The sequence below is a fragment of the Mixophyes fleayi genome, chromosome 12 (genome assembly GCF_038048845.1).
Source record: "Mixophyes fleayi isolate aMixFle1 chromosome 12, aMixFle1.hap1, whole genome shotgun sequence".
Taxonomy (NCBI): Eukaryota; Metazoa; Chordata; class Amphibia; order Anura; family Limnodynastidae; genus Mixophyes; species Mixophyes fleayi.
In genome coordinates this window covers 46,344,514-46,357,421 of record NC_134413.1, presented here as the reverse complement: position 1 = coordinate 46,357,421, position 12,908 = coordinate 46,344,514, and the positions used below count along the sequence as shown (strand labels likewise).

At 37.0% G+C, this 12,908-nt stretch overlaps 1 protein-coding gene and 1 long non-coding RNA gene across 2 annotated transcripts; one reads left to right on the top strand and one right to left on the bottom strand.

Moving 5' to 3' along the window:
- The first annotated feature begins 1,831 nt into the window (after positions 1 to 1,831).
- On the top strand, positions 1,832 to 6,760 carry LOC142108502 (uncharacterized). The gene is made up of 4 exons (XR_012680166.1): positions 1,832 to 1,853; positions 1,939 to 2,027; positions 2,233 to 2,298; positions 5,831 to 6,760. It is a non-coding gene; the product is annotated as an uncharacterized LOC142108502 (long non-coding RNA).
- On the bottom strand, positions 4,526 to 9,455 carry LOC142108501 (uncharacterized). The gene is made up of 10 exons (XM_075192195.1): positions 8,936 to 9,455; positions 8,786 to 8,851; positions 8,621 to 8,671; positions 7,564 to 7,626; positions 7,421 to 7,483; positions 6,969 to 7,031; positions 5,818 to 6,620; positions 5,520 to 5,609; positions 5,151 to 5,210; positions 4,526 to 4,654 (listed from the first exon to the last, which is right to left on the bottom strand). Exons 4-7 carry the CDS (start codon positions 7,610 to 7,612, stop codon positions 5,827 to 5,829), a joined length of 969 nt encoding a protein of 322 aa, XP_075048296.1. The 5' UTR covers positions 7,613 to 7,626; positions 8,621 to 8,671; positions 8,786 to 8,851; positions 8,936 to 9,455; the 3' UTR covers positions 4,526 to 4,654; positions 5,151 to 5,210; positions 5,520 to 5,609; positions 5,818 to 5,826.
- Between the last annotated feature and the right edge of the window lie 3,453 nt (positions 9,456 to 12,908).

Genomic DNA, 12,908 nt, shown 5'->3' with positions numbered 1-12,908 from the left:
CACAGCACAGCACTGCACAGCACTGCACAGCACAGCACAGCACTAAACAGCACTAAACAGCACAGAACTAAACAGCACAGAACTAAACAGCACAGAACTAAACAGCACAGAGGACCACCTAACACACCCTCCCTCTACCCTGATCAATGCCCGAGTGAAGATGGCGGCGACTAGCGGGGAATTTATAGGATCCGAGTATCGCGAGATCCGACAACGGGATTATGAGTCAGAGCCTCAGTTTCACTTTTGAATTTGGCGCCAATACCCGGATCTGTCTCGGATCCGACTCGGATCCGCAACGTTCGGGTGGGCTCGGATTTCATAAATCCGAGTGCGCTCATCCCTAAAATTAATCACTTACACCCAATTTAATATCATATAAAAATAGTGCTTCTCACAGGTCCATTAATCCCCTGCACAAACATTCCTTTTCCCTACAATTTTTTTTAAAAATAGTTAAATACTTTAGTTTCAAATTCACCCCTTTTAATTATTGTCTCATTTTCAATGGAGCCATTCGTGGACACAGTGTGGATGTACATATATGCTGCATGTATGGAGGAGACTGCTTTGGATGAAATGCAAGGTGCTGCAAATGTGGGAGTGGCTGGAGAGAATGTTGATGTATGTGATGTGAGTATGGAAGAGGGAGAGGCTGTGGGAGAGAATGGTGGACAGGCAATGGCTGCATTGTCCAGTGCGGCAAGTAGGACTAGAATCCCCAGGCCGCGTCTGTACCACAACAGGTGTTTGCTTGATGGATTGCCCGAGGACGAGGTGAGAAGACTATATCGCCTATCCTCCTCTGCAATTTACAATCTGTATGAGATTGTAAAACAGGACCTGGAACCTTGTTACCCTAGTAACCGTGCAGTCCCTGGACTTGCCAAACTGCTTGGTGCTTTGCATTTTCTTGCCTCAGGAACATTTCAGCCCACCTTGGCAGTTATTGCCGGGTATTCCCAGCCCACTTTTTCTAGGATCCTGTTCCAGGTCCTAAATGCCCTCAAAAAGCACACTGCAACGTTTATTAATTTCCCGCAGTCTGCCAATGAGTGGCGTGAGGCCAAAGCTAAATTTTATGCTTTGTCTTAAATGCCCAATGTGCTGGGTGCAATTGATTGCACCCACATTGCCATTACACCACCCCGTCGAATGGAAGAATGTTTTCGTAATCGAAAAAACACTTCCATTCCATAAATGTTCAGATGGTTTGTGATGCAAAACAAAAAATCACCAATGTTGTTGTTGGTTTCCCAGGTTCATCCCATGACTCCTTCATCTTGCAACAATCGTCCTTGTTCCGGAATTTCGAAGCAAGATCCTTTCCAGATGGCTGGCAGCTTGGTAATGGTTTTGAATTTTTTTTATTTATTTTTTTTGTGTTGTTAACTGTGTATTACAAGTGTAGTTGTAAACCCTTAAAAAAATCTAATGTTGTGTCACTGTTTTTAAAAATGCTTCTATTTTTTTTTTTTGTTTAAGGCGACGCTGGATATGGGAATCGTTCCTGGTTGCTGACTCCTTTAACCAACCCTATATCTTCCTCAGAAAAAAAGGTACCAATCAGCACACATTCGTACCAGGGGTGTAATAAAAAGAACCTTTGGTGCACTTAAAAGCCGGTTTCGCTGTTTAGACAGGTCCGGCGGTGTTCTTTTATATTCACCCTCCAAAGTTTGTGATTATAATTATTGGTTGTTGTATTCTCCACAATATTTGTATTGCAAACCAATTGGAGGTGGAAATAGATCCAGACATTAGTTTGGATTTGGACCTTTCTCCTGAGCTTGGTCAGATGGAGGAGTTAGCATCTCATGTTCGTCAACGTGTTATAGAAGATTTCTTTTCATGTTAGTATTATTTATTTTACAAAGGTTAAAAATGATGTGTGTATTCAAATAAAAAAATGATGTCCTTGTCCTATTATATATACAGGAATGATGGCAAACTGTGTACCTGGCCCCAAAGGAGGATATTATCTAGCATTTCAGAAAATGGGTAAGGAAGTGAAAAATAAAATCATGGTGAGTATAATGTTTTTTTTAATACTTTACACAATGTATTTGTTGTATTGCATTTATATGTAAGGGAGTGATGTGATTGGATATGTCAATTGATAACTCAAATCTTTTGACAATATTGCTGACCCTTAATAAAAAATTTTTGAAATGCAAACCAAATTTATTTTTCTTAATAGACTGATACTGACCTAATTTTTTCTTTTCTAAGATCTCCTACAAACAAAGCAACATGGATCATTTGGATATTGGACTGAAAAATATTATGCAGAGAGAAGCAGTGTGGTGTCCACTAGAATTTATTTTTTTTCCTATGACAATACACAATGAAATAAAAACTACCTATTCGAAAATGTATTCATATATAAGTTTCAAAAAGTGATCACTGCAGTACCTTTCTGAATAATTATTCAACAAAAGTGACTTAGGTTTGAAATCTGGTTTCCCTTTTTTTTTTGTTATCAATAAAAAAATAAAAATATTTTTTATTTTGTTTTGGTGATAGGCACTATAGCAGGGGAAGAGAAACGCAGTTTGGGTCCCACTGGCATAATTACTAAACAACCACAGACTGTTCAGTGCTGCCCTTGATTCCCTAGTGAGTGGTGTCCCCTGAAAAATGTAAGCGGCCCCCCCCTAACAAAAAATTTGCATTGCTGAAATACTCTGTTGCAGCCTTTAGTAGAAAGACATGACAGCTACAGTGTTCTGAAGCAGATGTACATCTTCTGAACCTGTGAAAAGAGCCCAAAAAATGGTATTAAAATAAAACAAAAATACCTGTGGTCCCACCTAAATTTTAACTTAACCCTAGTGCTGCCGACCTACTGCTGTTTAATTGAAAATCTCTGGAAAAATTTACATAGGGTCCCCCCTATTTTCAATGAACCAGCACTAGGCAAACCAGCCAGGGTGATTGGCACTATAGCAGGGGGAAACGCATTTGAGTCCAAATGCCATAATGACTAAACACCCACAGACTGTTCAGCGCTGGCCTGGATTCCCTAGGGAGTGTGTTCCCCTTAAAAAATGTAAGCGAGCCACCCCCCTAGGGACACCCAGCCCACTGCTGATAGCACTAGGGCTCTTCCTACCACCCTGGGCTGTGGGTAGTAGGGTAATAAAGGAAGAATATTTGTGAAAAAAATAAAATAAAAAAACATTTTATGTTGTGGAACTACAGGTCCCAGCCAGCAATGTTGGCCAAAATAGTGTGGCCACGCTGCTACCAGTATAAGTACAAGCACCAGCGTACCCACGGCAGCCAGGGCATGTCGGCACTTGGCAAAGCACAAGTGCAAACATGCCGTGACACCCACGGCAGCCTGAGACCTGTAGTTCCACTAAACAAAATTTACTTCTTGTAGTTTTATTTCTTTGAATAAAGATTTGTGGTTGTAATGAGGGTGTTGTGATTTTATTTAACAATTTTGTTTAGTGGGTACGCTGGTGCTTGTACTTATACTAATAGCAGCGTGGCCACATTATTTAGCCAAACATGGCTGGCTGAGACATGTAGTTCCACAAATCGATTTTTTTTTTGTTTGTTTTTTTCCATACAAAATCCCCATTTATTACCCTACTACACAGAGCCCCTGCCTAGTAGGAAGAGCCCTAGTGCTATCAGCACTGGCCTGGGTGTCCCTAGTGGGGTGGCCTGCTTACATTTTTCAAGGGGACCACACTCCTTAGGGAATCCAGGGCAGCACTGAACAGTCTGTGGGTGTTTAGTCATTATGGCATTTGGACTCAAACGGAGTCCCCCCCCCCCCCTGCTATAGTGCCTATCACCCAAGTTGTTTTGCCTAGTGCTGGTTCTGATAAATAAGGGGAAACCCAAAGCAAAAAAAATTCTAGATTTTTACTTAACCAGCAGTAGACTGGCAGGAATACATTTACAAGCAAATAGAAGGGGGAAAACTTTTTCTTTTTTGGGGGCTTATAAATTTAAATTTAATTTTTAATTTTTTTTTACCTGCCTGAGCTATGGCACAATGAAAGTCAATATAGTGATGTGTTTATACAAACAGAAGCTATAATACACCCTGTTGTATCAATACCTTTTTAAAGAAAACCCTCTACTTTTTTTAATCCCATTGAAAATTATCTCAAATTTCTATCTGCAGTGTTAAACATTCAACTCTTTCCTTGAAAGTTAATTAAATTATACTATGTTTTACCTAAGGACTACTTTTTTTTTTTTTACATTTAATACAATTATTATTATGTATGCAAATTTAACCTCTAATGAGTATATATCAGAATAGGACCAATTACACCCTTCATACATGTATCAAAAAGTGTAGGGTACATGCAAAAATTTATTGTCTATTCTCTCTATTGTCATGTGCAGCATTTATTTATTAAAAAAAAAAATTCCAGTACTACACAGTTAACAAGTGTCCAACATCCTAAAATTTTGGAAATACTATACCCAATAAATATTGTGTATGTAACTGAATTTGAGGAAGGTGTATCTATCTAATAAATAAAGAAACAATAAATTCAAAAGTTAAATTTTATTGTACAAAATACATAATAAAAATTTTAATACATTTTTCTACAGTTCAGTCAGTCCCTTGGATTTTCAAGCTGTTTCTTTAAAATGACATCCACCAATTCCATCCGAACATCTGCAAGAAAATAAAATTATTAAAAGCTTATCTGTGAAATTAGTATTCCATTTCACATCTAAATACTGGAACATTGATAGTGCTAATGTTGATAAGGACACAACATATCCTATTGTTGTAATCTTGATAAGGAGACAAACTATATCTATACATTCACATTTTTTACTGCCTTAACAATGTATGTCAAAGGCAATAGTTCTATAGTTTATTACCTGAAAACTCTAGTTATGGCTGCAATTTTCGATTCCATATTCGTGAAAGTTGTATACAGCCAATATTTGGGTGCAATCTTAAAAAATTAAAAAGAAAGAAGTGTATGTGAAACCTGTATTTTTATACAAAATAAAAACATAACTTTTAAAACAAGGAAGGATCAGTATGGACTGGAATATAAAATTTATATTTCATTGTCCATGTCACATGATATCCCTTACATTCAGGAAAAAAAAAAGGTTACATTACAAATATTACAACAAATAAACTGAAACAAACTCACCGAATATTTAACATTGCTGATCATTCCTGATGTTGAAAGGTCTTTACATTTCACTTTTTTCTGTGTTATCATGATAAAAGAGTAAAAATATTATTTAAAAACTTAAATCTTCTAAAGGATTAAATAAATAAATATATATATATATATATATATATATATATATATATATACACACACACACACACACAGGGAGACACACACACACACACGGGGAGACACACACACACAAGGGGAGACACACACACACAAGGGGAGACACACACACACGGAGACTCACACACACGGGGAGACACACACACACGGAGACTCACACAAACACAGAGACTCAGACATTACAGGCATACATCCTAGAGAGAAATAAATAAATACCAAATAACATTGTAACGTAATGCTTTTGGATGAAGTTATCCTTTTGCTTTCACTTCCTACGCATTTTGATCCACGATGCTTCTGGCTTACCTAGAATTGAACGTAAAACATAGAAATTAGGATACATTTACATTCATATAAGAAACAAAAAACAAAAAAACAACAATTCACATTTCTCACAAATATGCATTTTTAATCCTGAAAAGTAGACATTAATGTACATATGACATATTTATGTTTTAATGTCACTAACCTATTATCAGTTATATACGCTTTTTTAAAAAAAATATTTTCTTACCATTCTTCCTCAGATGAGACGGGGTTGATGATTTCCTCTTCTGGATCTTCCTGTAACAATTTTCTCCTTGCTGACTCCGGTCTTCTTACTTCCACCACGGGGGGTGTGGAGTGCAGATGACGTCCTCTGCTGGGGTGTTGGTGGAACAAATTCAGAAATGTTCCAATCGGGTAATGGGACTGAAACATTACCCTGTGTTCGCCGGACTCTCAGCTCTTCACTGATATTCATGACATGCATTGACAGCATTTGCAGATGCATTGACTGTTGTTGTTGTTGTTGCATATGCATCTGTGCCATGGATTGATTCATCTGGTAATACACTGCTGTATTCTGCTCCATTGCAACAGCCATTCGCGCTTGAATGTTGTTATTTACTTGAATAGATGCAGATATTTCACTGTGCACTGTGATGAGTCGCTCCAGTAACGAATTGGTGGTATTACGGGAGCTTCGTACCTCTTCCACAACAGACATCAAATGGTCTACCGAGTCACCAATTCTCTGTACTCTGTCTTCCATATTTCGGCGAGATATTTCCTGCCTTCCTTCCATCTTTCTGGCAAAGTCTGTGATGGAATGAAACTGAGTGCCTTGTTCGGGCAGACCGTGCACCAGTTGTGTTGGAAGACTGGTGCCTGTGGAGGGTAACTTTGCTTGAGATGGACCTTCCCCTTCGGTGGTTGGAACTTGAAGGTTGGGGAAGGCTTGCTGTAGCATCTCAAATCTTCTTGCAGCATCTTCGTGGACCAAACTGTCAGCTGGAGAAAATGTCAGTGATTCACTGTCATGTTCTAATCGCTCTGTAAAACCAAAAAATATTTACTATATCAATTATTCAGATATTACATTATATGATTTTCATGTTTAAAATTATTTGAGAAATTCATGTATTCTGTTAAAACAAGTAAAAAAAATAATTATTCACCGGTTACTGAGCCGACAGGAGATGCTAATAATAAATTAGATAAAATAAATTATTATATATATATATATATATATATATATATATATATATATATATATATATATACATATATATATAGAGAGAGAGAGAGAGATAGATAGGTATATGGCTAAAAAAAAAAATTACACATTAAAAGAAAAGTTTGCTAAGAGCAAACAAAAAATTAATTCTGTGTAAACATTACCTTGCTGTACATCAGCAACAGGTTCCGAGACGTGTACCTCAGTCACTCTTCTTCTCTTGTGAGCTGTAAGTTAATTTTTAAATACTATTAGATGTTATTACTAATTTTTTGCCAGGATTTAAATAGTGATCAAGAGTGACACACAGGAATAGTGAATGAGAGAGTGTGATAGAGAGAGAGAAAGCAATATTAAGATAAAAAGAGGGAGAGTGACAGTGAAAGAGAGAGTGATAGTGAAAGAGAACAAGAAAGACAGAGAGAGTGAAAGAGAGAGAGAGAGAGAGAGAGAGAAAGAAAGAGAGAGAGAAAGAGAGAGAGTTAAAGAGAGAGAGTGAAAGAGAGAGAGACATTGATAGACCTAAGAGCGACAGTGATATAACAAGAGAGAGAGTTATAGTAAAAGAGAGAGATGGAGATATATGCATATTGTTTTACAATGCAAATATAATTACCTTTTTTAATTGGTTCCACACTTTTGGCAGGATGAGTAGGCTTGGTTAAACGGCTTACATTTTCTGTAACAAATAATTATAATAAGCTTTACAAAATGTACTATATTTAAAATATATTATATCAACTTGATCACAATTTATACCTTGATTGGAAGCCGTTCTCGCTACTTCCACTGCGACTTGTCTTGGCATAAGCAATGTCACACCTATAATAAAAATAAAATTTATTTTTATTTATATAGAAGCAATAACATTACATTTTAGTTTTTTGTCGATTCTATGGAAATATTACATTCATTGCATACAGATAGCACCAAAAATATCAAATTACATTTTACATTGGAAGAATATTTTTTTGATAGATATTAATTGCATGCAATAATAATAGTAACAAATGTAACATCAATTCCGGGTGCTATAAGACAAATGATATACATTTCTATCTCACTCTTACCAAATTATAAACATGTAAATATGTATGTGTATATGTAGATATGTATGTGTATATGTAGATATATATGAGTATATGTAGTATATATGAGATATATATATATATATATATATATATATATATATATATATATACACTCACTTGTAGGTTAATTGACTGCTACTGGAATTGACCCTAGTGTCTGTGTGTGTGAATTTAGACTGTAAGCTCCAATGGTGCAGGGACTGATGTGAGTGATTTCTCTCTACAGTGCTGTGGAATCTGTGGCACTATATAAAAAAATGGTGATGATGATGTATGTATGTACATACATACATACATACATACATACATACATACATACACATATATGTTTGATTACATTTTGGTGTAAAACATTTATAAATAAAATAATATACAACTTTCAGGAACACTATTATGGAACAAGATTTTTTTTTATTTAACATAGGGGATATTTTTCATAAAAAGTGTTATGTGTGAATAATATTGCTTTAGTTTCTAAAATGTTAAGGGCTACATTTACTAAGCTGTGGATTGGAAACATTGGGGATGTTGCCTATAGCAACCAATCAAATTCTAGCTTTCATAAAGCTAGAATCTAATTGGTTGCTATAGGCAACATCCACACTTTTGCAAACCCGCAGCTTAGTAAATCTAGCACTAAAGTGTTATCTGGGTGTAATGTGTAGTGTAAAGTATATAATATATGGAGCATGTATACATGCATGTGTGCATCTTTAATATCATACCTTCTCCTTCTACACTCCTCTGGCCCTTGTGTCCTTGAGAATAACCCAAATCTAAAAAACATTAAAAGAAACATTTTTTAGTACATCTGTATATAAGATATTAGCAAGGCAAGTAAAAAAAATTAAAAGAAAACATTTATTCATTATTATACATTTGCCATTTACCTCCTGATTTGGATTTTCTCTTCCGGGGTACTGCTTCACTTTCATGTCTTCTCCTTTGTGCTGCATCTTGTTGTGCAAAATTGTAAAAAAAGTTTAGAAATTATTTTAAATTTAATTCACATCATTACTTTTAGAGACAATTATACATACCTCGTGGCTGGAAGGTGGATGGATCAAGGGTGTCCACTGTCCCTTACACTCCTTCCACAACATCAGCACTGAGAATTTGCTGCATCTTCTTCTCCCAAGGCTTAAATTGTAGGCGCAGTGGTTTGCCACCACCGGTTCCCCTGGAATGACGGGCAACGGCTGCCATCTTCGCCTTCGTGGTGCGCTTGCAGTCCCGAAAGCGTTTCATGCAAACCGCAACTGATCTGACTCTAACACCTACTGCGGACACAGCAGAGGCAATCTGGGACCAAATCTTCTGCTTATGCTTGAAGGACGCCTTCAGCGATTGGGCACCCTTCAGTGTCTGGTAATGTTGCAGTACCCCAGCGACAAGGACTTCATTCTCAAGTGTGAAGCGCCTGGATCGTGTTACAGATGGTCCTTCTTCGTCATCAGATCCACTCTCTGTAAGATGTTGCTGCTGGGTGCTTGTGCTGGCTTGCACTCGCCACTGCTGACAATTTCTTCTTGGGTTCCCTGTGTAGAAGAAGAAGAAGAAGAATCCCTATGCTCCCTAGACATGGCTACTCTAATAAATTTTACTTGCTAAAACAAATAAAAAGTATTGACTATTTAAGAACACTTGTTTAAGGTTACAGTCAGGGCCGGATTAACCCGAGGTCTAACTGGGCTATAGCCCAGGGGCCTCGGGCATCCAGGGGGCCCTTCAAACTCCTCAGCAGCATTATTGATCGGTCGGGGGCGGGGGCGCCCCCGGCCCGATCGATGCTGCTGAGTACTGTCAGTGCAGTCCTCCGTCCCGGCGCGCTGTAGTCTGCTTACTGAGGATATCTCGCGAGAGTTCATGAACTCTCGCAAGATCTCCTCAGTAAGGAGCTTACAGCGCGCCGGGACGGAGGACTGCACTGACAGGTAAGTGCTTGGGGGGGTCCTCGCGGGGGGTGGGGGGTGGGGGGCGGCGGACGGCTCACATTGGGGGCCTCGTGGGGAATGGAGGGCCCCTTAGCCCAGGGGCCTCCATTCCCTTAATCCGGCCCTGGTTACAGTACACCAGTATGTTATAAATATACTACTACTATAATACACTAGTAATAACAATTAATTAAACTACACAAGTACTTGACAAAAAAAAAAATGCAGTTGTATTGAAAATAAATTATTATATAATTTTTAAGGGACCAAAGTAGGTTCAATACAATCTATATAAACTACAATTAAGTAAATGCTAACTAATTCAATTTATCAAAAAAAAGGACAATACTGCAATTGTGAAAATACAGGACAAAAAAAACCAAAACAATACAAATATTTGTATGTGTGTAAATATATATATATATATATATATATATATATATATATATGTAGATATATGTGTGTGTGGTGGGTGCAATGTAACAAGTGTGGTGTGTCTGTAGTATATTCTTGTGTGTATTTGTCAATATTGTAAAAAATATATGATTATTATAAATGTAATTTTTTATAAAAGTTAGTTTTATGTGTGTGTAGTGCAGTGTACAGTCAACTTACTAATCCAATATTAGAGCAATGGAGAGCAGTCAGGAGTCACAAGCCTAAGGAGTCACAAGCCACAGCAGTCACCAACCAAGTCAGCCAACAGCTATCAGGAAATGACAGTTTGCTGATGGCTGCATTAATTTTTAATACTGAACTGACTGCCTAAACCACTCCCTAGATTTCAAACTCGCTAGGACCAATTGTAGAGCGCAAGGGTGAGGATGCAAACTTAACATTTGAATTGAGCGACTTTGTTTTTAAAACGAGCGCTCGAACTGCAAAAAAACGAGCGCGGAATTTTTTTTTCTTTTCGAGCGCGAAATTTTAACGCGTCTCGCAAACAATTGAATACGCCCCAATGTGTTTTCATTTCAGTTTAGCCATATTCTTATCCTGTGTAGTATTTTTGTGTTTACAGTTACCTTTCAGAATAATATTTACACTTTTGTGCATTAGTTGGGTTGAAGGACAAGTAAACATAAAACTTACATTTCCTTTTCAAACTCTATGGCAGCTGTAATGTGTAGGTTAAGTCAAAATAGTATAGGGAAGATTGCTCTGGTAAAACTGTGTAAAATGATAAGGGGGAATTCAATTGGCCGCGTTACTGTAAAAAGTAATGCTGCCTGCGCACTATTACAGTAAAAGTGCACTTAAATACCGTTATTACGGTAGCTTTTTGCTCGCAGCTCCCTGAGCCGTAAGCAGAAAGCCGGGTTGATTTTACTGTAATAACGATAATAGAGTTATCGCGGTGCTAATCTGGAGGGAATTGAATTCCCCCCTAAATGTCCTTTACTAATAGAAGTTCATTAAACACCATAAAATAAAAAAAATACTTAAATGCAAGTGATATTTCTGTAAACAATGTTAGTGAAACTAGATTAATAGCTGACAAATACTCTATTTTAATATAGTGCAAACATAAATACAATCTTAATATATAAAAACTGTTAGAAACAACAATCATAATATTAAAAGCTCAATTGGAGGGCAATACTATTATATTTCTCGTTTATGACAATAATACTTATTCATAAATCAGCAAAACTTTACATATTGCAATGAACTCTCCTACAGTCTGTTCCCACTTCAATAGATGGATCTGCACATTCAAGTCTCACAGTAGAACAATAGTTGACCCATATATGTTAATTTGTTTTCCAATAGAAAATGCACTTTTTAATCTCAATAAATAAGTCACTTAAAATGCTCTTATAAGACTTTCTTGATCGTTCGTGTTTAGGAACACCCTGTGCCACAAATATTGAAAAGCGTTTTTTAGTAAATTCCTATATATTTATGAGAGTGATAGAAGTGGTATAATCAGCGCCGTAGAGAATCAGAGAGAATCATAGATGCAAATCTATGATTTACAGTTAGACTTTTGTGGCCACCTGTTATATTGATAGATTGACTATCCCTGATAAAGTCTTGTTTTGACAGATGAAACGTGTGGATTCGTAAACACACGACAGTGGAATAACTATGGAATATAAAGGAGTCAGAAATAAAAATAGGATGTAGCTGTGCTCCTGTGGAATCCTGGAGAGAGAACAAGGCTAGTTGATACATACGCTGTGGCCACAGCACAAACACCACTCAAAGGGAGAGGAGACATCAGAGAACAACCAACTGTGTACCGACAACAAGGCAAACACTCTTAGAAGAGACATTGTAGATTCATTGTCCAATATGTATGTTATCTTGTAAGACAATGACCTCATTCTGATTCCCATATTGACAAGATAATCTCTGTTTTTTCATTATTCTATGGTACGCGGCTATTCACTGCAACTACACACTGAATATTGTAGTGCAGACTTAGTATACATTTTCTTTTTATGTACTTTCACCTAGTGGCATAAGCTTTGGATTGGTTTGTTTTACTATATATTATACAATATATATATATATATATATATATATATATATATATATATATATATATATATATATATATATTGTAACAAAAGGAGGCATTTATCTGACAAGATGCAGAGAAAGCATACAAGCAGAATAAAACATTGTCGCAGTTATGCACCTAGATTGAGGTTAAACCAGGTAAAGACTTATGTATAGTTTAAAGTTTGGTTAACTTACATGATTTGAAAGCTCCTTTCTCTCAGCAAACAGACAGGATGTGTCTGTTAGTGCAAACAGAGCCAGTGATGGGCGTTTCCTCTTAAAGAGAAGGTGGGTGTGTCACCTGCCCATCAAGCTAAGGCTTGGGGAGGAGTATCATGTATAAAAGCTTGATTGTGTCATTTGTTCACTGATACCAACGCTGGGGAAGCTGGCTGGTCTGGAGAGAGATGGTCTATGTCTAGCTAGCGTTTAGGGTCTCCAAAATTGCTGTGAAATTCAGATGGTGTCAAATACATTTTAACCATCCTGACAATAAAGCTGCATAAAAAGAAGAAGTTGTTTGCGTGTGCTTCAGCAGTAGCGGGCTCTTGCCACAAGTGGTGTCAGG